At 46.0% G+C, this 26,357-nt stretch overlaps 1 protein-coding gene across 4 annotated transcripts in view; it reads left to right on the top strand.

The window, feature by feature from the left end:
- Positions 1 to 26,357, top strand: part of SLC39A11 (solute carrier family 39 member 11) — a 253,490-nt gene that overhangs the window by 118,255 nt on the left and 108,878 nt on the right. For all 4 annotated transcript variants that reach the window (XM_032797180.2, XM_032797176.2, XM_032797178.2 and 1 more), the window contains exon 6: positions 19,384 to 19,554. In XM_032797180.2, the coding sequence (XP_032653071.1) occupies positions 19,384 to 19,554 (171 nt within the window). The remainder of the gene's footprint in view (positions 1 to 19,383; positions 19,555 to 26,357) is intronic.

Raw genomic sequence — 26,357 nt, 5'->3', positions numbered from 1 at the left:
ATCTGAAAGGCTTGGCCATCTGTGCCTTCACCCCAATCTTGCCTTTGTATTGGCATCCCTTCACGCCTGTGCACATACAGCGCAGGGGTGACCAGGAAGTGGACTTCAGGCAGAGCTGAGCAGTAGAGCTGTCTGGAGAATTTTGGTGGAAACCATTTTTGGTGAGAAAAATGTCAATTTTTCTTTTCAAAGTTGTATCAATTTTGGTTAAATTCTTCACATTTTTTGGAAAACTTCATGTAGAAAAATTATTTTTATTTTACTTTCATTTTTGTATTTTTCGTTTACATCTCCTGATATGTCAGCAGTAGAGCATAGGGTTTGAGATATGCCATGTTACGCGCTACTACTACTCACATGTTAAAATGGTAAAAGTAATATAAAAATTTCTAAACAGATATTCACGTTGAAACAAAACTTGGAAATGTTTCTGAAACAGAATTTTCCAAAACCAAAAAAATTGTTGGATCTTCCATTTCATGGGAAATTTAAAAAATATTGGTTTGTTTTTATTCCACTTTGGAACAAAACAAGTTTTTGAAAGATCAAAATTTCTCATGAAATGGAAATTTGAAGTTTTGATGAAGCTGTAGTATTCAGCTAAGTGTGACCAAAATCTAGCAAAGCCCAATGCTATCTCTAGCTATTTGCATGGATACAGCAGTAGACATTTCATAAATTCCATGCACAGAATCCGTGTAGAAGAGATGCTGGAAGACGGTGTGTATAGGTAGCCAAGGACCCAGGTCAGTGAAACATATAAGCGCACATTTTAAGTCCATCCATATTCAGCAAAAGCACTTAAAGCATAACTGAATCAGATCCCGAATAGAAGGGGAACAGGCAAGCAGGACCATGCTGTTTCCCCAATAGATTAAAGCGTGAATTCCCGAAGAACTTGAAAGAACAACTTTAATAAAGGGCTGGAGGTGGGGGTGAATAGCTATTGATCTCTCTGTGTGTAGCTTGGAATCACAGTAATGCTGAGTTAGCAGCTGGTGCCAGAAGTTCTTATTGAGAAATAATCAAAAATAAAAAGCCATTTCACACACTGCTGAGAAGTCAGTTGCCTTCGTAAGGTGCCTGCAGTTTGAGCCACACTTGAAGCCGTTTATCTCTTTCCAGTGCTGGCTGCAGACGATATGAAAAATGTAGCAGGCTGCACACATGTAATTAAACTTTTAGCAGAAACTTTGCCCTGCAGCTTTCCTTTGAAATTCAAGAATGACAAATCAAGTGGAATATTTAGAGGTGTTTTTGAGAACACAATTCAAAATAACATACATGGCACAGTTAATTATATGCCAGGTGATTACACTGGAAAGATACTTTCCAGCACCCTCATCTAATTGCACCTGCTGCTCCTTCCAAAAACAACTCCTCATTCCACCCTGCTAGCACTGCTGCAATTTACTGTTGATGTGCTTCTGACTTTGAACCAAGGCTATATTTAGAAGCATTCCAGTCCTTGAACGTTTTGGGTGCTGTCTTGTCTGTAATATCTGAAACCCAAAGAATCCCCATTTCTCTGCTTCCCTTGGCTTTGTGCACCATTTTCAAGGTGAGCCTACACGAAGGATTTGCTGCCCATATACAACCTTTTTTCACAGGCAACCATTTATGATGTGGTTTCGCACAGTGGCCTTCTGTGTAAACTCTTTTGAGTTGGACGGCTGGAATAGCAGAGCTCTTCCTCCAAAATAGCGGTTCAGAGTGCACATGAGCTTCCTAACTACAGAAATGGTCCTTCTGAGAAATAGCTCAGTTCAGGAACTTCATAGACCGTCTGCCTCCCATTTCTCGTTATCTTAGCGCTCAGGCATACCTTAGAATCAGCCTGGACAAAATTCTTGAAACAGCTGAATCAATCAGACACCTAGTAAGAGGCTTTCCTGGAGGAGCTAGAAAGGTTTTCATTTCTTCAGATTTGTGGTTCTGTTTCTCTTTGATATAAGACGGAGGTTCAGACTCATTCTCTCTCTGAGATCCGCTGGTATTTCGAGTGAGCAAGGTGTTTTCGGCATCTTAATTTAACAGCTCATTTAAACTAAATTTGTAACAAATCAAATATTTATTACGTCCCAAGCTTTTGTTCATTTCAATAATGCACAGCGCAGGCTACTTTTAAGTGTAAAAATGGCTTTTAATTTACGATGTACCTCTGTTCTTGGAATGAGTAATCATCTTCGCAAGGGACAGGCTAATGTGCAGCTGAGAGGCTGGACTGGGCATTCGTTTTCATTAGCAAGAGGCATGTAATGAATCTTTTATGGAAATTTGATAACGGGGAGAAGGCTGGTAATTGTCATCATAATGGGAATATCTGAAGCTTTCTGTGCGAGGTTTCTAATTTATCGCTGAGGATGTGTTTTGTGGGTGTTTGTATCTCTTGCTGTCTGAATAGATGAGGCAGTGGAATAGTTTCATTATACAGGGAATGGGTAAAAATTTCACAACCATGGGGCTTAAGTTCCTATGTTATGCAGGCACTTTTGAAAAAGTTGCTCATGACATTTATCTTCATTTGTTTACAGGCGCTTGAGTGTTCACTTCAATATTCTGGGTTTGAAGAAGACATCACCACCGCTCTGAGGACGCTGCCATCTAGGGGGTGGGAAACGTTTTAGATGGTGAATGTATCTGTGCATATATGCAAAAGGGTTGTATATTCTTAAGGAGAGAACATTGTACGAACCCCCCATTGCATCAGAGTTGACATCTGGGACACCCTTCCACCCTGCAAACAGGGGAGCTGCATGCATGCTTCTCAGCTGTCAATGCGCGGCAACCAATATAACTTTTTTCCTGCTCCCCTTTGCTTTTGTAGGAGCCCTGATCATGCACAGTGATCACCCTTTTGTAACACTCAACGAAAAAGTAGATCTCAAAGTGTTATGCAAGGGGAGATCATCATCATCACCCCTCTTTTACTGGTTGGGAAACTGAGGCACAGAGCAAGGAATGATTTGTCCAGGGTCATCAAGAAGGCAAGGGGCAGAGCTGGGAATAGAACCCAGGTCTCATACGTTCTAGTCCAGTCCTCTAGCCGCTAGGCAATGCTGCCTCCCAGACATGTTGCTTATGACACCACTGGAAGGTGCGTAGATTCTGGGCATAGATGAGCATGGTATAAGAAACTCTGTGGAATAGAATAGGAAAGGACTTGCGTGCCAGGAAAGGCTATTGATTTGCAAAGCAGGGGCCTGTTGCAGAGTAAAGGAGTAGGATCCACAGCATCCCAAACCCTGACTGGGCAGGGGGGCAGAGACTGCCATTTGGACCCAGTATTCTGCTGTGCTGCTAGGTACTAACCCTGAAGGCGGCTCAGTCAGGAAGTCTTGGAGCCAGAACAAATTTTTTTGCAAAGTATTTTGGAAAGATGTTGGAAGTTTCCTCTATTGTGGTGGTGTGTTGTGGTATTTTTATTTTTATTTTTTTGGCTTGAATATTTTGTTCTGAGTTGATTTCTGTCGAGTTGCATCTGCTGTTCCCTGCCCCACTCCCATATGCATATGGTTCAGTTTTTGCACATTGTTTCGGGTGTTTTGTTTTGTTGAACTAGTTGGTTCTGCTTGGGGCTGGTACCAAATGGGGAGTGAAGGGAAGAAGAGGGCTTCCTGGAGGAGCTGGAAAACCTTACCTTCAGTTTTTGCAGCACCGCAGGCAGGTATTCAGCCAAACGGGTGGCACTTTGCAGTGTCTGCAGTTTGCTCCCATGTTCAGAAGGACACAGTCTTAATGCCACATCTCATGAGTCTGTTGCGCTTTGTACTTCAAAAGGGAATCATGCTGCATATGTTGTAGCAAATTCACCTTCTCTGGGTTTACATTAAAGCTAAAAAGTCATAGAATATCAGGGTTGGAAGGGACCTCAGGGGGTCATCTAGTCCCACCCCCTGCTCAAAGCAGGACCAATCCCCAGACAGATTTTTACCCCAGTTCCCTAAATGGCCCCATAAGGATTGAACTCACAATCCTGGGTTTAGCAGGCCAATGCTCAACCCACTGAGCTATCCCTCCTCCACCAAGATTCATCTTGGTGGTGAATAGATGTGGAAGAGATTGGGCTGCAGCTTGCAGTCAATGCTCACCCTTAAACACGGTTGCCTGAGATTGCTAGATAATGTTACCTGTGTATTTGCAGACTTCGTTTATGTAGCCTAGGAATGACTAGGGGTATCTGCTTATATGGAAGTTGGGCTACTTAATTATCTTGAGCAGAGCTGGCTTGTAGTTGTATCCACTGCAGACCTTAGTGATGTACAGGAAAATGTGGGGTCAAACGTGGCTGTTTATATTTAGGGGAGCACAGACCTTTATGCTGAAACATTGTGGAACTGGCTTCATGTTAAAATCCACGTGCTTGTCAGTACTGAGCATTGGGCAGGGTGTTGATACAGGGTGCTGGAACGTTCATACTGACTTGCCTCTTCGTTGTTGTTTGCAGTGTTGTTCTAGCCGGGTTGGTCCCAGGATAGTCAAGAGACGAGATGGTCTTTTAATGGACCAGCTTCTGTGGGTGAGAGAGACAGCCTTCAAGTTTACACAGAGCTCTTCATCAGGTCCACGTGGCTCGAAAGCTTCTCTCTCTCACCCACCCTGGTTCTTCATTGGTATTTCTAGGCTCATGGGCACCTAAATACACAAAGGGAGAACCTGGCACTTCAGGTGATCCAAGCTCTGGCTTTCTGGGTACATCCGCACAGCCTGCAGCCACCAGTCTCCCTGCTGGGTTGACAACCTCAGGTTTGCAGGGATTGTGCTAGTGCTCTACAAATAGCCGTGTAGACAGTGCTTTGAAATTGTGGCCCGAGCTGGAGCTCAGGCTTCGAAGCCTAGAGAGGGGTTGGGCTTCAGAGCCCCAGCTGCAACTTCAAAGTGCTGAGTCTATGGCTGTTTTTAGGGCGCTAGTGTGGGTCCTGCAAACCTGAGTCTGTTGATTGGGCTGGGAGGCTCGCTGCGGTGTGTTGTAGAGATGTAACCTTTATAACTACACAACAGTGGTGGCAGCCTGTTGAGTTTTAATTTTAGAAAGATTGTGCCTGTCTTAAGGGTAATGGAGATGGGTATTTGCCAGTGGGAGTTCCAGAGCCCAAAAAGCTTCACACTTCATCTGAGGATCTCAAAACTGCTTGCAAATATTAAGTCTTATCATGCTTGTGAGTTAGGTAACCTTAAACTCAGATGGGGAAACAGAGGCACAAAGAGGTTAGAACCCCGGAGTCCTGATTCTTCTTTCCTTGTGCTATGCATTAGTGCTCAGTGCATTTATCCCTATGCATGAAGAAGGCCAAGACTCCTGTTGATGGTTGGAATAGAAAACCGGGGTCACATTCCAAGCTTTAGGGTTATTAACAGGCAGCTGATATTAGCCCAAGGCGCCGTTCCTCAAGGCCAACTTGCAGTTTAAAAATAGCAACTATAATATCTCTGTGGTTTCTCTTTAAACTCTGCTTGAAGCCATTGCGAGAGGCTAATTGAGTTTGATGTGAATGTCTAACCTTGCACCCCTAGTGACAAGCAGGCTCCAGCTTCTGATTTCTGTTGCAAAAGTTGGTTTCCTCCAATCTCTGTTGCATACCACCTTGGGGAGAGGATGAGCTGTTTATTAGCTGTCTGATGGGCTGCAAAAAAATAATTTCTGCTAAACTGCATATAGGCCAAAGCTTTTTCCAAAGCAACTAGAGATTTGGGGCACCCCAGAATTGAGACTCTTCACATCCTCATTTTTCACAAATGTTGGGCAACAAGTAGCTCTCATGGACTTCGGTAGCCAAAATATGTTTCTGATCCCAGAAATCCCCTGCTAATCTCTAGTGCTGTGTTGGGTTAAGATAAACGTGCACCCATGCTTTGCATATGGTAGCCATGCTCTCTTCCTCTCCTTAAAACAATCATAGAAGTGTAGTTATTTGATCCTATTTGGGACACACCAAATCAATGTGGATAATTGGGACCTGGCAGAACCCAGGAGACAGCAGGATGGCTTGGTGGGAAAGGAAAGTTTGGCCAGACAATGTCTTAAATAGTCTGAATTCTGTTCTGGTTAATGTGGGACACAATAGGGCAAAAGAAAATAAAGTAATAAAAATGTCTGAGATGTGAGTAAACATTTTGTTGGTGCATAGTGTGGTGTGTTCTGATGGAAAGGCCTCTGTTCTTAAATAAGCAGTTTTCCCTTTTACCCATATTTATGGAGCATGGCCTCTCTTCAGTGTCCTTTTATGCACAATGATGATGGCTGATTTATGCTCTTGTAGGTACTCGAAGGAAGGGAGGGTAGGGAGAAGGGGAAAGCAAATCAAAACAAAATGGCACGTAATTGCCCTTGAACTGCATCAGTGGGCCGGCTTGGTATCCTCTGGGCTTGAAAATGGAGAAAGGGAATGCGAGGCAGGAGTCTGTTGCTCTTTGCTCCCGGGACACTGCTTTAAACCATAGAAAATTGAAGACACGCTGAAAAAAAGTGTCAATTTTTTTTTTTTTTTTCTGATTTTTAAATTGGCAAGAAGGCAAGGCTGGGAAATTCTGACCCGGATCCTTCATGCCCTGCTATCCTTGGGGGAGCAGTTGTGAGTGTTGCGGCATGTGAGATGGTAACACAAGCTCACCCATGTATTGATTTTTCTCCCCATGTTCCTTGTGGCCCAGAGGCCATGTGTTCACTTGGGAAAAAGAGGTGTGCTTATGCTAGGTTAGTGAGCCTGTGGTAATGAACACCAGGGAAAACGCTGGTGAAGACAAGGCCGTCTGTAGTTTTCACACGTGTGACCAGGTTGAGGTAGAAGACTAAGGAGGAGCCAGGGGGTTATCTCAACCTGTTAGTGCGTGTGAACAGGCTGTCTTGTCTTCATTAGAATTTCCCCAGTTGTTAGGTAACAGAGTCTAAACACACCTTTTCCCTAGAGAAGTCTCCTGCAAAGAGGGAGAATCAAGGCTGGGTCCGAAGCCTTGACAAGTTCACTGAAAAAAACTTTTTAAAATTAAAAAATAAACCCAGGATCAAACACCTCTGCCCCCTTTCACTGCTGCTGTTTCTGCTCTGCAGTGTTACATTATGGTCCCAGATCGGCAACAGAATCTGTGTGGCTCTGACAGATGTGGATAATTATGGCCTAAAACAAAAACCCAGTTCTCTGGCCCCAGGCTCTGTCTATTTTACGCCATTTTGTTGCCATAAAGGGGATGTTAAAGCTGGGAGCTCCTCTGGTGCAGGGGAGTGCCTGGGTGGCATAGGACTGCCAGCCTTAAGCTCTTTCCTCATCTCCCCAGGTGCGGAGGTCAGTGCAGGTTGTGACCAGGGCAGCAGGGCATGTTAGCTGGTGTAAGCTGGTGTATTTGGCTGCCCCAGTTGAGTTGACCCTAGGCTCGGGGGAGCTGAAAGGTGGCTATGGGTGTTGGGCCAAGCACAGCATGAAAGCTTGGTCCCGAATATTTCCCAATCTTTCCCCTCTTCTCTTGACTTTATTTTCATTTTATTTGTAGCCATTTCTGGGGTGCCCATTGCTGTCATATCTGGCATTCAGGGAGACCCAGTGAACTTTTTGGTGTCTCATTATGAAATCCACAACATATGGGGTGGCAATGGGGGAATAAGAAATTGTACGACTTAGAAACGCCAAACAAACACAAGAAGGTAAAAAGGATTTAGGTGCTTGAGTTACAAACTGTTCTTTTCCCGTGGACTTATCAGTTTTGGCAGCCGGATTGAGCTGTAACATAAACTGTCTCTTCTCTTCTCCTGGGGCTTTCATTGAATGGTTGCAGGGGAGAGAAGAGGGAGTGGCGGCTTTTTGGATGTCTGATGCTCTCAGAGCTGTCTCCTCTTAGATGCTAATTTGGGCAGAACTGCAGCTCCAAAAGCAATAGCATATGAAAAATAGCTGAAGGGGAGACTGGAATGAAAGAAAAAGAGATTAACTCGCTCTTGAACAGAACAGGCGTCAAAGCAAAGTTGTTGACTTAGTATTTTTTTGCTTTGAAAGTCATGTTTTGGCAATGCAGGTAATTTTTCAGCTCTTTTCACTGCCAAAAGAGAAGCAGCAGCATGGGGGCTCCAGAAATAGGAAGGCTGCTCTGCTGGCCGAAGCAAAGGACTGCAACTCGGGAGACCTGGGTTCTATTCCCAGCTCTGTCAACGGCTGGCTGTGTGACTGTGAGCGTGGGCAAGTGCAAGTCCCTTCACTCTGTGTGCTGCAGTTTCCCCATTTATAAAATGGAGGTGACCAGAGATTCCAAGGGGAAAAGCAAATGCAGGCCAAAGCCCCTGGGTTATGGTCAGATGTCCCCAGTGCCATGCAGGGCTAGTTGTCGCTCAGGTTAGCTATGGAACACTTACTGTGGGAATGTCTGGATCCCCGAGCATGCCAAGCAAACCCCTCGTTCCTGCTTTTTGTGTCCCTTAGTGCTGGCACTTGGTCTGGCCGCCTGAGGATGGACCCATGTACTCTCTGTGGAGCGCCCAGTGTTGCATAGTGGGCTGCATGCAAGTATCCCCAAGATGGCTGATAAACAGAAGGTGGCACCTCATGGAGCACAAGCAGCTTTGGCTGGCGGAAGCCTAACAGGGCTCTGTTAAGTAGCATTAACGGGTGTTGATTGCTCTCTGTTTTGCGGGCTGGGCTGCTCTCGCAGAAGTGCTGTTACAGGGAGCTGGATTCATTTTCCAGCGATAAGCAGCTGTCAGGCTGCGACTGCCCTGTGGCGGGAAGCCAGCCTTTTAAAATGGGACATGACTGACAGGAGCGCATCCAGCAGTCGGGCTTTGTCTGGCTATGTACTAAGGATGCTCTGTGTGGTGGTGCTCGGCAGCACTGCCTGTCAGCTAGAGAGACAGGGCCTGATTCAGTACTGGGGCCGAGGGGCTGCGGCTGGAGGCTGATTTGGCCTTCAGTGCAGATGAGCTTGGGCTAGTTTGCACCCTGGCAGCCAGGATGTCCAAACCATGGCTCTCCTGCCCCCAGAACACCCCTGCAACTGGGCTTCTGTGTATTTTGGGGGGGGGCGGGGGTATGTAGCTGGCTCGGGAGGTACCAGTGCTTTTTATCTTCACCTTTATTTAACTAGTAACCATATTAAAATGCCATCTTCCTTTTCAAACATGCCCTGTGAGCTGAGTCCCTGAGTGTTGGCAGAGTTAGCCCACCCCTTGGCAGGGTTCACCGTTCTCCACGAGGGTCTGCCTGACACCTCTAGCGAGGGCCAGGAGCAGGGCGGCGTGGGGCCTCTCTGTCCTCTGTTCAAGTTGACGGGAGTTTGGTCACAGTGAGTGCAGCACTGTTCTCCGCGTTGTCTGTATTGCAATCGGGATGGATGACTGCAGCATGGATAGACGTGCCCTTGACCTACCCAGAGCAAAGCTAGCTTGAGTAGCGTTAGTAGTGAAGCTGTGGCAGCCCCCCAAGTATGTACTCAGCTGAGTCCTCGGTGGATGGGGTTAGCCTGTGTTAGTTTTGATCAAAGCCAGGTTGGTCTGAGTGTGCTGCAGTCATGCTTCCCAACTGCTGTGTAGACACATCTTGTGTGTGTCCCTGTGCTCCAGCAGCTGATGGTTGGACGTACAGGAAGAAACATCGGAAGGGGAGTTGCAGCACATTCAGCCAAACGATCCAGCCCCACACAGCAGATGGAAGGCCTTGGACACAACAAATGCCTGCTGATTGGCTGGCTAACATTTCCATTCCTTGAATACCGCTGATCAGGGGAGGCATTTTCTCACCCATCTCGTAGAAATGATTTCCCTCTTTTCCTGCATTGATTGGGTGTGTGTGGCAAGGAAGCCGACTTGAGGACGATCCCATAATGGTGATGCTGATGAGGGAGCTTACTGAGATAAAGCTGTCTTTATGCTATGGGGCTGTGAATTGATGCAGTTTCTTTGATTGGGTCAGATACTCCAGGAAGAATATTGGGTAGCAGATGCACCTTGATTTTTGTGTGTGTGCGCCTCATCCTGGCCCTGTAACTGGACATTATAACTGGGCTTCAGACAGGAGGACACAGGGTATCAAAGCTCATCAAGGATTTTATCCTATTCCTTTATATTCTTTGCTTCCTAACTTTCTGCCAGAGGAGGAGGTGGGATGGTGTGATGAGCTGGTCTTTGTTGTCAGACGTCACTGGTGTGCTGCTCTGCTCTGTTCAATGTTGATACCAGTTGGCTGTGTGCATGTGTTCCCTCTGTGTGCTGCCCTGGCTCTGCGTAGATCACTGACACAGCTGACCCCCAGAGAACCCCCAAAGACCACAGACTCTGATAAGGTCGGAAGGCACCTGGTAAGCACGGAGCACAGTAATAGTTTCCCGCAGACTCTACAGGACGTACTACGAATATGTGCCCCCCAACAATGCACTGGCTCAGTCAGTGGCGGGATTCTTCACTGCCCCCTAGGCCAGACAAAAACAGCTCCTCAAGGGTACAAACAAGCTACACGTCACTCCTGACGTATAGAGGGGCAATCCCTTTACGTGTTAGGGGGCTGCCTCTCACCTGGTACATGTTGATTCGAACAAAATACCTCTATCCATCATATTATCCTTTTGACCCTGTCTTCAGGATGACTCAACCTGTTCCTTGTTATCTGTGTGGAATGTGGTAGTTGCGGACTGTTCTGGTACCGTCCTGGCACATGTCTATCGTACTAGTGCTTAGTACCTGTTAGGCATCTGCATAATTGCAACATCAGCCTTCTTCTTGCCTCTGGCTCACAGCTTAACTTTGCTTTATGTTCGCCAAGCCTTGACCATTCCTTTAGTTCAGGCCTTAGGCCTCGTACCGGGCCTCTGATACAAGGGTTCATGTTTCAGGGCCTCCTCTTACTACACTACTGACTCCGCATTAGTGAAGTGATTGCTGGATATCCTGTGCCCAGTGCTGGTGTCCACACTTCAGAAAGGCTGTGGAAAACTTGGACAGGGCTCAGAAAAGAGCTGCCAGGTATAGAAGACGTGCCTCGTACTGAGAGACGTAAGGATCTCATTCTGTTTAGTATTCAAAGGGAGGTTAAGAGGTGACTTGATGATGGTCTACAAGTGCCGAATGGGGAAGAGATTTCTGAGAGGAGCTAGTTCTTTAATCTAGCAGAAAAAAACCCCAGGAAGATGCAGTGAGCGGAAGCTGAAAGAGAGGAATTCAGAGGAGAAATAAGGCAGAGTGAGGATGATGAACCGCTGGGACAATTTACTTGGGAACACTGGGGAATCTCCATCATTTGAAGACTGCACGAGACTGGGATCATGGCTACACAGCAACAAAAGGCCAAGAGAGTGGCCGTGGCGGGCTTGCAGGCTTGGGCTGCGGGGCTGTAAAATTGCAGCGTTAGATGTTCTGGCTGGAGCCTGGACTCTGAGTGTGTGTCCACACTGTGATTAGATGCCAGGACCTGGCCCGTGCCAGCTGTCTCTGGCTAAGGCACACTGCAGTGTAGACATTCACGCTCAGGCTGGAGGCTGGGTTCTGGAGCCTTCCGACCTCGCAGGGCCCTGGTGCCCATGCGCCAGCTTAGCCCAGACATCTACACTGCGATTAAACAGCCCCTTAGCCTGAGGCAGCTGGCAGGGGCCAGCCAGGGGTTTTTAACTGCAATGTCGACATGCCCTCAGACCCTCCCTTCTCATGGGGTGGCCTGAGCCTGAACATCTATACTGCTGGTTTTAGCCCTGTAGCCTGAGCCAGCTGACCCAGGCTCTGAGACTGTGGTTTTAATTCTCTAGCTCAAACTGAAGTTGTAAGCTCAATGCGGTGATTACTGGGTGAGGTTCTCTGGCCCGTGTCATACAGGAGGTTGAACTAGATGACCACAGTGGTCCCTTCGGGCCTAATAACTCTGAATGAGTTAGGACACCAGGCTGAGTATCTGCAGGCTTGGGTTCTCTTGCCAGCACTACCACTGACTTACCACATGCCCTTGGGCAAATCCTTTAGCCTGTGTGTACCTCATTTTCCCTTTTGTAATATGGGGATAATGAATGATAGTTTTCCATCTGTGTAATGTACTGTGGGATCTGTGGAATAAGTCAATGGAATGTGCTCCTAAGTCCTTTATCAGGCATATTAATAGGTTATGCTCATGTGTCTGCAAGCAATGATTAACCTTCCCTGTACCCCAGGACATAACGACCATCGCTACTTTAGAGATGGGGGAAACTGAGGCAGAGCTATTGGGCTCCCAGTCCTGTGTTCAGCCTCCTGGCTTATTGTACATTTTAATCAGTGTCCAAAGATCCGAAATCCTAAGGGCAAGTTGCACCTTGAAGTTTTTAAAAATAAAAAATGGTATCCATGAACAGTTAGTGATGCAATCCTCACGCTCTTCCTTTCTCGGTATTCAGTAGCACCTATCAATACACAATATTAGATTAAATGATTATATAAGAGATGAAAGAGCAGCCCAGGTAACATTACGTCATTACAAGTTAGGGGGGTGTGTGTGTGTGTGAGTGTGTGTGTTTTAGTGTCTTTTGATCTGGTTTAAAAAAGGTAGCAACAGTGATATTGGAGTCTGCATTTATCGTACACTCATGCAGAAAGGAAAATCCATAAGGGTTGCTATAGATACACTTTATCGCATGCCCCAAGCAACACTAATGCGCTGTGTTGCAGTTATGCTTATTTGTAGCCTTTGCATAATCTGATTCTGTTACTATAAAAGGAATCACATAATAAGGTAAAACGGATGAGGGGTGAGGTTAAAACTAAACCAGCCCTTCTACCCACGTAATTAGACTTTGGAAACTAGCTTGCTACCCAATCAGTGGCCCAACAGCTGTACAACCTGGACATCTGAGAAGGTTAAACTGCTTGAGAAACATGAGCATTGGTGGAAAGTTGAGCCCACTATCTGCTTGATGAGCCTGCTAACACGTCTGGGCACCACGTAGTTGCTTTGAATCCAAATCCTTAGGCCACAGATTGTCTTTTGAATATTTGTAGAGGTGTTCTGCTCCCCAGCCGATATTTGCATCTTTTATGTGAGATGATGGGAATCTCTCACCTTGGCCAACGAGGAAAATCTGTGTGCTAGAAAAGGCCCAGTGCAGTGGCTGGATGAGTTGTTGAATTGTAGGTGAGAGATCAGAGGGGAAGAAGTTGTATTGGATGACGGTATTCTCTTGCTGAGCATCCAAGATCTCAAAGCATTAACGGGTGAATCCCCACAATATTGGCAGCACAGGGATGTTATGCCCGTTTTCCAAACTGACCCGTAGCGGGGAGAAAGCACGGCTGGAATTTTCAAAGACGTCTGAGAAAATTGGTCACCTACCCTCCCACCCCCCCATTGAGTTTCAGGAATTTCTCTGTAGGTCAAATGGGTGAACCATCGTGCAACATGTCTGAGCTCACAGGAGAATGTTTGCAAAGGAAGAATACTGGAGGCACAACCACAACTGATATCTTAGAACCAGCCTATATAGAAAAGGCGGGCAAAAGTCCAGAACGTCAGCCAGTGTACATCTGTAGCGCTCCACTGAGTGCAGCCAAGCTGACTTACAATCAGCTGAGGATCTGGCCCCCAAAATCATCAAATTTTCAATAAAAAATTCTCTAGCAACTAACATAAAATCTCCTCTTCCTTCAGCTTTTGAGGCCACACTGCAGCAAACGAGTATTGCAAAATTGCATGTCAAACTCCATTTTCCCTTTCTTCTGCTCTTGCTGCTGCTATCAGGTGCTTTTTCAGGTGTTTTATTATTACTTTTAAAGAAAACAAATTCTACAAGGGTGTAAATAACTTTGTCACTTGAATTTAAGTGCTGTTCTCTAAAGCTCAGCTACATGGCTTTTCTCTTACTACATAGCATTGTTTTTTGACAGAGAGTAATTCCTACTCCCACGCCTGCTTTGTCATTTCAGGAATTTCCTCAGGTTTGTTTTTACATGGGGGCATTCATTACCCCTCCCCAACCTAGTTATAGGAAAGAGAGCTTTCCATAAAAATCATCAGTATTGCTGTTCTCCACCTGTACAATGGGGCAAATCGCTCAATGCTGCCTCGCAGGAGCATTCGGAGGGTAAATACATAAAGATAACAAGGTGCTCAGATCCTGCATTCATTGGGGCAGTAGAAGTATCAAAGACAGATTTCTGAGCACCACTTCTTATCTTGTCTTTTCATGGAATTTTCTTCACTGTTGTATTTGCACCAATGTGTTTGCCCCAGTGTAAACTCCAGGGTATCCTGGGTTTAAGCTTCGTCAGAGCAATTGGCCCTTTTGCGCCAGTGCAACACATCTACAGTAGGCATTTGTACGACTGAAGCTACACTGATACAAAAATCTGTAGGGTAGACAAGTCCTTAGCATCAGGGTGTGTCAGTGGCTCTGTTTCCTTTCCTGCTAGGTGTAGCACCTGATGGTTGGGTTCTGCCCAATACAATATTCATTTTGTGTGAGGTTTTCAATTTCTTCCTCTCCATGTAGTTCTCCCCATTTTTTGCTCCCTGCATCCAGCAATCCCAATATTTTTCATCACATCTTTCCAAGCTGCATCTTCATTGGGTTGAGTGTAATCCAGTGCCCCTCTGGGGGTGTTTTTATGGGAGCAGATAGCTTCCCCACTCTCCTCCTCTGCCTGTCTGCCTTTTGTTTACCTCCCCGCTAGTCTCCTCGCCATTCGTCTGGTGCCCCCCACCCCCGCTCTGCCCAACTGCCGCTCTCCTCCTCGCCATCCGCTCACCTCCCTCCCACCTGTCTGCCTGCTGCTCGACTCCCCTTTCGCCTACTCACCCTGCTCACTTCCCCCCACACCTGCCTCCTCACCTTAATATTGGGACAAATGGTGTCCCCATCGTACCCCAGTCGGGACGTGGGACAAAGGGCTAAAGAGCGGGACAGTCCCAATTTTATCGACGTGCGGAAGATCAGAGACTGGTTTATTTTAGGAAGCCAGACACACTGTCTCTTAAAAGCCAAAGTTGAGCTCCCTCATCTCTCTGCAGAGTGTGCGCATCAGCTCTTGTGCAGCTCAGTCTTAAAAATAGAGAACATCAAAGACCCCTAAAGAGCTAAATGCTCATCAGCGAGAAAAGAGCCTGCACTGCTTCTCTGAACATCAGCTGCAGCCCAGGAGAGCACCGTCTAGCATGTCTTCATCTTCAGCTACAGGGCTTGATATTCCCACTGGTCCTTCCTCTGCCCAAACTCCCTGATACTCCTGCTGTATTCCCTTCTCTGGCACACTGTCCACACCATTAGCACCTGTTAAAGTGCAGCCCTAGAAAGCTTCAGCACACTCTCCATACACGTGGTGCTTGCTCTTTCTGCCATCTGCTCTGAAGGGCTGTTTATCCCCTGTGCCCTGGCGATGACCCGTGGCGTTGAACATCTTGAATGGTGGTAGAAGACAGGAGACCAAAGAGGGGCCCTACCTGAAAAGGATAAACCTGATGCACAGTGGTGTATAAGGAGGGAAGAATTCAATGAAATAGAGAGGGGACGTTTGGGCTGAAAATTTTCCTGGCAGATCTGTTGGGCTATGAAATGGTCTCCCATGGGAGACAGAGAGCCCCAGAGCTTGGAAATTTTGGAATTAGGCTGGGCAAAGTACGGGAAAATACTCTATGGGACACAAGGCTGTCGTGGCTGGGAGATAGATAATAACTGAACCATTCCCATTCTGCAATTAAGTGATGTACTTGCAGGCATTACAGGTCTGGGTGAAGGTTCAGAGGATTCCATTCGCATTTGGAGCCTTCAACTACATTCAGTTTATTGTAATGCCTGCTGATTATTTAGCTGGTCAGAAGATGGGGCAGAATGGGCCCTCCCTCTCATGCCTGTTTGTGGTCACCTATGCCACTGTTCAAGTTCTGTGCAGTCCACGATTTTGACTGGGTGAGTAGAATGCTCCATTGCCCAAGGACTAACTTATTGAAAAGCACAAGCGAGAGCTACAAACTAAGCCCGGGTACTGGCTGTACATCAAAAAAGCCACTCTAGGGTTTTTAATCCCCGCTATCAGGCCTGCATCACTCACTGGCTTTCCTTTCCCGCTGACAAATGATGTTCTCTTTATCCTTGGGGACTGGAATGAAATCCTGCAAGCAAATGTGTTAGCACAGACTGTCGGTTTGGCTCGAGTTTTGGGCTGACCGGCTGTCTGGTCCTGTATATTATTTGCTAGTGTTGTGACAGCCAGCATGGCTGCAGAAGTTGCTTTAAAAGAGGAGCGCAAGTATCTGTGAGCAGACTACTTTGCTGAGCTGGGTCCCATCAGTCAGATACACCCCAGGAGCATGATACTTTGTAGTGGTTGCCCTGCTGACATCCATGAAGAATTGGCTGGTCACATGGCTTTTGATTTCTTTGTTTTCAGCTTTCCTGTCATTTTTCTGATCACTAAAATGTGCTGATTCTTTGGTGTTGAAAATTTAACCCCAACAGTGTTTTTTTGTTGCTGTTGAGCATCTCCTCAGAATGCTTTTAAGTGCTTTTCTTTTTCCCCCCTCTATTATAGATGCCATGAGGTGAATTATAAAATGACAACACATGCACCTTCTTTCCTCTGGTGACCTTGGGGGTCAATTTGCATGAGCACTTTTATGCAAAGATTCTTAATTGGCATTGAAAATACATGCTTTGCAATGTATAACACGATAGTTGAGCATTAGCCTGCCTAGAAATGGAATGGAAAGCAATTGACATTCAATCAAAACAATTCCAGATGACTTCTTGCACTTGTTTGTTTGCCATTAAAATTCTGAGGTGGGGGGGAGTCGGGGGAGGGGGAGAGTTAAGTGCATCTAAAATGTCAAATCTTTTTTAGTGCAAAGCAGCAGCTGTTGCCTGTGTGAGGTTCAGGAATTTCTGCCTATGTAATTTCTTGGCTGCTTCTTGCCTTTTCAAACTAAAGATGAACAAAGAGAGACTCGCTCTGAGTGGTCTTGATTATAGTGCAGGCCATTGCTCGTTCTGTCCTTTCACTGCCCTGATGCTTGGATTTTACTGACGTGCCTTTAAAAATGCTGCCCAAAATAGAGCCTGATGCCAGTTAATGTCCTGCTGGGAACCTGAGTTGGGGAGAGTCTTGGCTTAGCAGGAAACATGCTAGCAGATGAGAATGAGGCAAGTCTTTTGAAAGTGGCCAAGAGCAGCCACTGACTATAGGTAATGACATGGTCCAAACCTGGGAATAGGGTGACCAGACAGCAAGTGTGAAAAATTGGGACTCGGGGTGAGGCGGTGAAAGGCTTCTATATAAGAAAAAGTCTCAACTATCGGGACTCTCCCTATAAAATCTGGACGTCTGGTCGCCCTACCTGAGAATGAAAACATAACTGAATATAACGGTGCCTTCCTTCAGCAACAGATGGAACAGAGAAGACTGAGAGGAGACATAACAGTTTTCAAGTACATAAAAGGTTGTTACAAGGAGGATAACCCTGGAGGATAGGACAAGAAGCATTGGGCTTCAATTGCAGAAAGGGCGGTTTAGGTTGGACATTAGGAAAAACTTCCTAACTGTCAGGGTGGTTAAGCACTGGAATAAATTGCTTAGGGAGGTTATGGAATCTCCATCATTGGGGATTTTTAAGAGCAAGTTGGACAAACACCGGTCAGGGATGGTCTAGATAATACTTAGGCCTGCCATGTGTGCAGGGGACTGGACTAGATGGCCTCTCAAGGTCCCTTCCAGTCCTGTGATTCTGTGATTCCCAGGAGGCAGGTCTTGTGCGTGAGGGATGGAAATGGGCTGGTTCTTTTTGAGACCCTGTGTGACTGGGGTCCTGGGGATCCACGCTGAAATTACTCAATCAGGGCAAACTGCAAAGAATGAGGCAGACAATCCCCGAAACTGATGGTTATTTCAATATGTAGATTCATCAAGCTAGCCTCAAAACAGCTTCTGTAAGATCATATTGGTTACCCAGAAGCCAAAACACAGTTCCTTTAAAGCAACTCAGCCTTGGGCTTCCTAGGGTGACCAGACAGCAAGTGTGAAAAATCAGGATGGAAGTATGGCGGGGGGGTAATAGGCTTCTATATAGGAAAAAGCCTCAAATATCGGGACTATCCCTATAAAATTGGGACTTCTGGTCACTCTAGCTTCCACCGAGACAGCCAAGTCAAATAGGATGAGGATTCCTGAAAATCTTGTTCATCATATAAAAAGTTCTACCAATCCCAAAGGACTGGACACATTCCTCACCAAGTTAATGAATATTTTAGATATTACCCAAATACATGCTTACAGCCAGTCCTTTGGTATCTAAAGGTTTATTTATAAAAAGAAAGAGGTGAGAGTTAAAATTGGTTAAAGGAATCAAATACATACAATAATTGCAAAGTTCTTGGGTCAGGTTTAAAGCAGTGATGACATGAACTGCTAACTGATTAAGTCTCTGGTTGCTCCCAAATAACTGGAAGGTCCTCAGTCCCTTGGCTAGAATGCTTCCATTAATATAAGAACATAGTCCAGAGATCAGAGCAGGAAAAAGGACAAATGGAGATATTCCCAGGGCCTTTTATAGCTTCTGTCATGTGGAGGGAAACTTCATTGTCCAAACAAAGCCCTCAGAGTCAGCATATTTTGGGGGAAAGCACTGGCACACAAGATGGAGTTTAGCATCACATGGTCTACTCACATGTCCTTGCATGCTTCGATGAGTCATAGCAGGGGCCATTACCCATATTCTAACTAGAACATCCTCAGGAAGGTCCATCAGGTGTGAATAGGCTTCTTCCATGGTTCGTTGTGACTTGTGTTTTTAACTTGAGTAGTTCCTTCACAATGTGCTGGCAAAATACCTTGTGGGTGTTACCCCAGGAGCAAACACCTTTGAAATACAGGTGCATACTCAATATTCATAACTTCAGATGCAAAAATGATGCGTGCATACAACTAGGATAATCATATTCAGCAAATTATAACTTTTCCATTGATTCTTACATGACATACTTTGTACAAGATTTGTTGCAATTATGTAACAGTGGTAGCAACAATGATCTACATGGGCCTATTTTAATCTTATAACGTCTCACCCTGTAATTCCCACCCTTCCCTGTACCTGTAGCACAGGAAGGTCCCCAGATCACTGCCACCCTGCCTCTTGTTTGAAGGTGTCTGGACATTGCTGCCTTATAGGCCTATCAGTTTTAACTACCACATTGTCTGCTCAGAGCACGTCTAGACGGCATGGTGGCTTTAATGCAGGCTTGTCTATACTAGCACGGTCTGCACTAGCACTTGTCAACCTTACAGCTGCAGTGGAACTATAAATAACAGAAACCAAAATGGAACGCTGAGGGAGGCTTGACTTTCTCCATGCTGTGGTTTGATCAGCATCTTTCCTGCTGGCTTTTTGGTTGTGGGTGGACCAAATGGTTCTCAGCATGAGCTTGCTTCCTTCTAAACTGATCTGGAGTCAATTTCTTTTTTTCCCTCAGACAGAGGTGAAAACGGGGAGCCCTATCAGAGGCGGAAGGGCGCGGGAGCCAGCCAATCAGAAGTCCCATCTGCATCTCAGACTTCTGGAGACAGCACGTTGACCCCAGGAAGTAGCAGTTGGAGGCGAATTATGCTGCTCATTCTAGCTGTAACAATACATAACATTCCAGGTAAGCACCTTGTCTGCTTTCAGTTGCAGCGTGGGTGTAGCCGTGTTGGTCCCCGGAGGTCATAGAGATGAGATGAATGAGGCGATATCTTTTATTGGACCAGCTTCTGTTGGTGGAAAGAACAAGCTGTCAAACTTCACCGAACTCTTCTTCCGCTCTGGGGAAAGTAACCAGAGCGTCTGTCATACCTTCCGTGCAACCCTCTTGTGCTTAACAATCTGTCCGACCTTTTCTTTAGCTTAGACACCTGGTTACCTTGTCCAGACCTAAGGAAAAGCTCTGTGAAGCTCAAAAACTTGTCCCTTCCATCAGCAGATGTTGGTCCAATAAAAGATACTACCTCACCCACCTTGTCACTTGCAGTGGGCTGTTCCTGATGATGTCATTTCCTCGGCTGGATGAGTGGGATAGCCCACTTGGCACCACATCAAGGATTTTGGAATGGCCGTTTTGTTTTTATTGCTGTTTGATTATTGCAGATGCCGCCCATCACAGTAACATCTGGGCACCTTTTCGATTAAATCTGCTACAGCTGGTCTTGCTTGTCTGTGTTCATGTTACTCAGTCCTGTAAAGGCTGAATCATCAAAATATATTAGCAGGTGGCAGTTTCAGGAGAATGGCTCCGGATTCTGCACTGTATTCTAAATTCCCTTGGTCTCCCCCTACTGCCAGCCCCAAGTGTTTAAAAATCATGTCAGACTCCCCCTATCCCTCCCAAATCACAAGAGAGTTAAAAATCATGAGCTCTTAAAAATGATGACTGTTAAGCTTTTTCTTTGTCTGCTCGTCTTTGTGCTGATAGGGACTGCATTTTCAAGCCTTGCTTTGCAACCATGAGGGCCGGAAACATTTTCTTTTTGGTTAATTAAAAGAAAGCTGAGATTCTCACAATCACATGAATCCAGGAGCTGGGGCTTTCAGAAAAACGAAATTGCAGGACTAGCATTAAAATTGTGAGAGCTGACAACACTTAGTTGCTTTGTAATTCTTTTTTATGCTGGGGGTAAGGCAGGATAACTCTTTCAGGCTGCCTTCCTTGTATGCTCTTTTTTCCCTCCCTTTCTATCTCTTTTCCTTGTTAGAAGAGCCCTTATTTCATTTAGATGTGTAACCTGTGTTATGGAGGGATAGAAGGAAACTGATCTGCATAGCTTTGATCTTGGGGAGATTGAAATGCTGGATTCTCTGTGCTCGCTTGAGAAAGCAGGATTCCAAAACACGGTGACTGTGTCACTCTGTGGCAGGGAAGCTGCTGCCGCATACTAAATAAAAGGTGCTCAAACAAAAAAGACTCTTCCCATCAGAATAGGGACTCTAGACATTTCCTTGTTCTGTTGCATGTGCTTTTTGATTTTAAGGGTGGCTTCTCTCTGCTGTGACAGAACTGTAATTTTAAATTTGATTATTGGATGCTTCTCTGTTCTGTTGACTCATGAAAAAGCTCAGAATTACATGGCTTTGATCACAGCTCCTGTACCCACTTCAAGGACAGGAGCCAAATGCCCCAAAAAATTGTAGAAACATGAAGCTGGAGGTAGTAGCTGTGGGTTTGTGTGTGTGTGTGTATGTGTGTGTGCGCACTGTCTGCTCATGCATTTCAGAAAGTACATTCTTTCCATCCTTCTGTTGCTTGCTTGTCTCTTTGAAATCAATTGCTTCATTTCAGCTTGTAATCATTTTTCACTCTCCTTCATTGCTCCATCTACTGTCTCTCAGTGGAGGCATTCACTTAACTAGGCTTTCCATCATTCCAAAGAGGGTGAATGATAATACCTCCGCTTCACCTCTTGTTGTGTGCTCTCAAAGTGCTTTGCTAACACTAATTAATTGTGCATCCCAGGCTTGTCTCTACTAGCAGTTGTCAATCACGGTATAGCTGCATCAGTGCTTAGTTGCAAGTGTAGGAAAAATTCCAGGGTTTTTACCATGCGCCTGTGAAAACCTGCTCTAGATTTATTGAAACTGCTCGAAAGCTTATACAGGTTTGTATCACTGAGTGGCCAGTGAGCAAGTACAAGATTAACTGCAAATAAAATGTAATTTAATGCAGCATTAGGGTTGGTGCTTTAAACTTGCAAAAGCCAAGAATCTCTGAGTTAAAATTCTCCCAGGTGCCGTAAATCTAACCTGAGTGCGCTATATCTCATTTTTAGCACAGAGTATTTATTTTACAGTGTGAGCAAACTAGAGGGTGGAGAAAGGCTAGTAGTAAATTCAGCATGTTGAGTCTTTTGATTTGGGATAGGAATACAGGAATTACCTGAGTGGGTCAGTGGAATAATCCATCTAGCCCAGTGGGCTGTCAGCTGTTTTAGATGAAGATGTAAGAAAGTCAGCAGTAGGCAGTTATTACTCCTGAGGGCACTCTGCGCCAAGAAAATTGAAAATTCTATGCACAATATTTTAAAATTCTGCAGATGTGGGTTGAAAGGGTTTTGTGTGGGGCAATCTGAGTGTGGGCGGCTTAGTGGGGGATCTGGGTGCGGGGGGGATCTGCACACACAAGTGCTTGTTGGGGGTTCTGGGTGCAATTGTAATGGGACTCTGACGGGGGGTCCAGGTGAAGGTGGTTGGGGCTCAGTGTGGGGGGGTGTCTGGGTGTGGGGAGATAGAGCTCAGTGGGTAGGGGTCCAGATGCTGGGGGAGTGGGGATCTAGGTGCAGCTGGTTGGGGCTCGGTGAAGTGGTCATCTGGGTGTGGGTGGCTTGTCAGGGTGGTCCAGGTGCAGGGGGAGGGGGCTCATCAGGGGGGTTCTGAGTGCAGAGGCGGTGAGGCTTGGTGGGAGGTACTGGGTATGAGGGGGTCTGGATGCACAGGGGTTGGGCGGATGGGGGAACAGCTCTCTGTCAGGGATCCCTCCCCCTGCAGCTGAGGAGCGATGGGTGCAGTAAGCTGGGAGCACGGGGAGTTTGCAGTGATTTTTGCAGCCAGGGGAGAAATCTGAGGGGGTGGGCCTCACCCAGCCCCAGATGCTGTGCAGGGGATGAAGAGGTCCTGTCCTGCCCAGCTGTGACTAGCAGCTGAGCCCAACGCAGGATAGGAGCCACCAGCTGGGTGTTCCCCAGTCCCGCCTCCTGCCCCACAGTGATTTACCTCTCTACCGGCTGCCTCAGCAACTGAAACATACTGCTGGGGAGGGTCGCATGACTGCTTTTGTGGATTCCCTGTCAAAAAGTCATCTTTCTGTGGGGAAGCAAAGAAATCTGCGGGGGACATAAATTCTCCACATGTGAAATGGTGCAGAATTCCCCCAGGAGTAAGTTTTTGGAATGTCTTCTCCCATTCCTCAATAGTAAGAGATTGACTTATGCCCTTAGGCCTTGTGACTTGGTATCTCAATAGATTGATGCCCATTTTCCATTCAAACACTCTTAGTTTTGGGTTTTTTAATAGTCTGATAATTCCAGAAACTCTAATTACCCAATTAACTCTCAGTCTTTTATTGTTAAAATCTTCGCCTGAAGGATCCCTTGTGGCAATGAGTCCCACAGACCAGTTCTGCATTGTGTGAAAACATGTTTCCTTTATTCATCTGTTATGAATGTGCTGTATCTCACTGTGCCTGATGTATCCTCTTTATAGGAGTCGTTACTTCGCATACCTTTATCATGTCCCATCTGATTCACCTCTTTTGCTAAGGTAACTGGCTCTGTTCATTCATAGCCTGGCTTCAGTCAACGATAAGCCTATGGCTGATTAAAATAATTGTTGGTGGGACTCCGTGATTGCAAGCACTGGAGACATGATGCCAATGGCCTGGTAGGGGGCGTGTCCAGGTGTAGATGGATGAAAAATTGAGCTGGGAGGAGGCTCCCTGCAGGAACCTTTGTTCAGGTGCTGCTCCATGGCCCTTTATCAGGACAGCTTGAAGAGTATAAAGTCAGGCTGGTTGTTGAGGGTTAGTCAGGCCCAGCTCTCGCTTTGATAGATAGACTGAAGTAACTGCAGGTGCTGAGAACACAGTGTGTAGAGGGAGGAGGGCTTTCTTTGCACTTTTGGAGCTTTATGTGGAAGGTGCCATTATAAATGTCATCTATGGTTGTTTCCTTTGAAGTTTCTGGGAAAGATTTCTTTTCTTTACACTTTAGCATGCGAAGAGGTTTGCCATGGGGCTTTATTTTAGATAATAACTAGGATGCTAGCAGAGTCTGAGAGGCCTAGACGGAAGAGACCCTTTGGCTGTTGGGTTTCAGAATCTTATCCAGTAAAAGAGTGGTGGTCGTTGTTGTTGTTCAAGGCTCTCTTCCAGTCTGTGCGGTTTCTAAATAGTCGATTTCTTCTCTGACTTTCCTTTGCATTGGTGCATTTAGCAAATTAGACGCAATGGCCTCTGTCCAGCCTCTGAGTTTTGGGCAGCTGCTTTTGTATGCACAGTTCAACTGTAATCCAGATTTCAGCATCTTGCTCTGCAGCAGTGGTTCTCAAACTGGGGCTGCCGCTTGTTCAGGGAAAGCCCTTGGCAGGCTGGGCCAGTTTGTTTACCTGCCGTGTCCGCAGGTTCGGCCAATTGCAGCTCCCAGTGGCCACGGTTTGCCGCTCCAGGCCAATGGAGACTGCAGGCAGGGCCACCAGCATGTCCCTCGGCCCCCAATCCTGCTTCATCTCTCCAATTAAGAAAATCTGCTCATGATTCCTTGAATGACTTTTCTCTGTCTTTCTCAGGAATTATGTAGGTTTGTTTTTGTTTTTTTTTTAAATCCATTTCCACCTTCTAATGTTTTTAGTTCAGCTTCTTTCAGTCTGGCACATCCCATACATTATAAACCCAGTTGCTGAGCTGTAACAACTTGAAATCTGTGCTTACAACTCTAAAATTACAGCACAGGAAAACAATTTGTCTTAATTATTAGAGTTCTCTGGCTAATGAACTACAGGCAGAGATTTCAGAGATCTAAAATAAAATCTGTGGATCTTAATAGAATAGGAATTTGTAAAAAAAAAAAAAATGGTTTTTTAAATAGATAAAGAAAACACATTTGCTTTGTGGTGGAAATGAAACTGATTTTAATCCCTTTTAATTAAAGCAGGTGAGCAGCAGACCGTCAGTGTGGACTCTTTCACCATCTGAGAGAACTAGGGGACATAAGTTGTCATATTCCCCCAAATCAGATATTTGTTAAGATGTATTATTTGGATTGTGGTGCTGTGCCTGGGAGCGGCAGGGCTAGACTTGATTGTGGTAGGTGCTGTGCAGACACAGAATCGAACGATTGTCCCTGCCCCAAACCAAGTGCAAGCTTCTACTAAACTGAAGATCACTAGGAATATTGACATTTTTTAAAAGAAAAACACTGGGAATGGTTAGTTTAAAGCAAAGATGTCTCCATTTGCATTTGCAAACCCCTCCCCTCCAAGAGGGAAACTGCCTGTTGTTCTGTGTCTGTTCAGCAGCGAGAACAGCAGAGACCTGGCCTGGGGGTGAGGCTCCTAAGCATTACTGCAAAACAAATACTAATCAACAGCGGCACTAATTGCAGTGTGGAGCGCTCATGAACAGCGTGACGATAGGGCGGTAGCTGCTTTAAAGGTGACCTATAGTTTTAAATAGAAACCAAAAGAAAAAGGTCACTCACGTTTGAGTTGAAAACAGCATAATTGGATTTTATCCCTCAGCTGAAGCTGTCGGGAAGCACAGGAGTGAATAGGGTGCCTGCAAGCATTTGTCTCTTGCTGTCATGCGCGGCGTCTGCTAAGGAGCTGTGGACTGTCACTGAAGAAACAAACCTTTGTAAAGGAATGAACAAAGTGTCACCCAAAGCAATACGTTAATGACCATAATCTCTCCGTTGCTTGGGAGAGGCTGTTGTAACCTTTTTTTTGTTCTGACACCACACAAAGCCCCCTTTGGGCAATTATTAAGCCTCAGAAATGATCTCTTATTTCTTAAAGGTCACAGCATTAAAGTTTAACATTTAGAGTGGTGTGGGAGAGCAGCGCCCTGTGCATGTATCTGTTACAGCTCAGCAAATGAGTTCTGTTCATCTCCTGCTGCAAGACATCCTGGCTAACAAATAAGCTCTTCCCCATGGCTGCTTTTCCTGCAAGGCAGGGATACAGACAGCCCAAGCTTTGCTGCAACCCCTGCAGATTTCACTAACTTCCAGCAGACAGGCTGGCAAAGCGTGCGAGGTAGAAACGGCCTTGTTGTTGAGGCTGAAGTTGAAAGGGTTTCAGTATCGATGAGTGGGGCAATGATTATACAGAGCTCCGTCCTTAGAAAAGTGGGGGCTCGCTTTCTTTTCCAGTTGACCTGCGTCTCCATTAGCACTGTATAGGCGGGCCAGCCTTTTACACAGGTGAGGTGAATGAGACCAACGTCCATCTAGTGCTGTCCACTGATCTCGAAGCCCCCTACCAGTGTCATTATTTCCACTTCACAGTTTGGGCAACTGAAGCATTGAGAGCTGAGGTGACTTGCCCAAAGTCTCAGTTAACGTTGGTGGTGGGGATAGAGGCCAGGTCTCCTGACTCCTAGTCCAAAGCCCTGGCCACTGAACCATGCCTCCTGGGCAGTTTCCCAGCATGCCCTGTCTAAGGAAGTGCGATAGAACTGGGAACCTCTAAGGTTGGTAACTCACAGGCCAGTTGCAAACCCCTCTGATGATGGGGTTTGTACTTATCTGGCCTTCTGTTTCCAAAAGGGCCTCCCTGTTTTATTTCTTGACTGGGTGGCCCTTTGGGACCTCAACATTGATTATGAAGCTGCCACGACACCTCCTCTGCACTGTGGCCAGATATTGTGAGGACTGCATAGAAACCAAAGGTGCCAGCCACAGGTGAGCGAGTAGGAAGAGGGGCAGC

This window comes from Chelonoidis abingdonii, chromosome 13 (assembly GCF_003597395.2).
Source record: "Chelonoidis abingdonii isolate Lonesome George chromosome 13, CheloAbing_2.0, whole genome shotgun sequence".
In the NCBI taxonomy this organism is placed as follows: domain Eukaryota; kingdom Metazoa; phylum Chordata; order Testudines; family Testudinidae; genus Chelonoidis; species Chelonoidis abingdonii.
The sequence above is the reverse complement of the archived record's forward strand: the minus strand, read 5'-3'. Positions and strand labels throughout refer to the sequence as shown.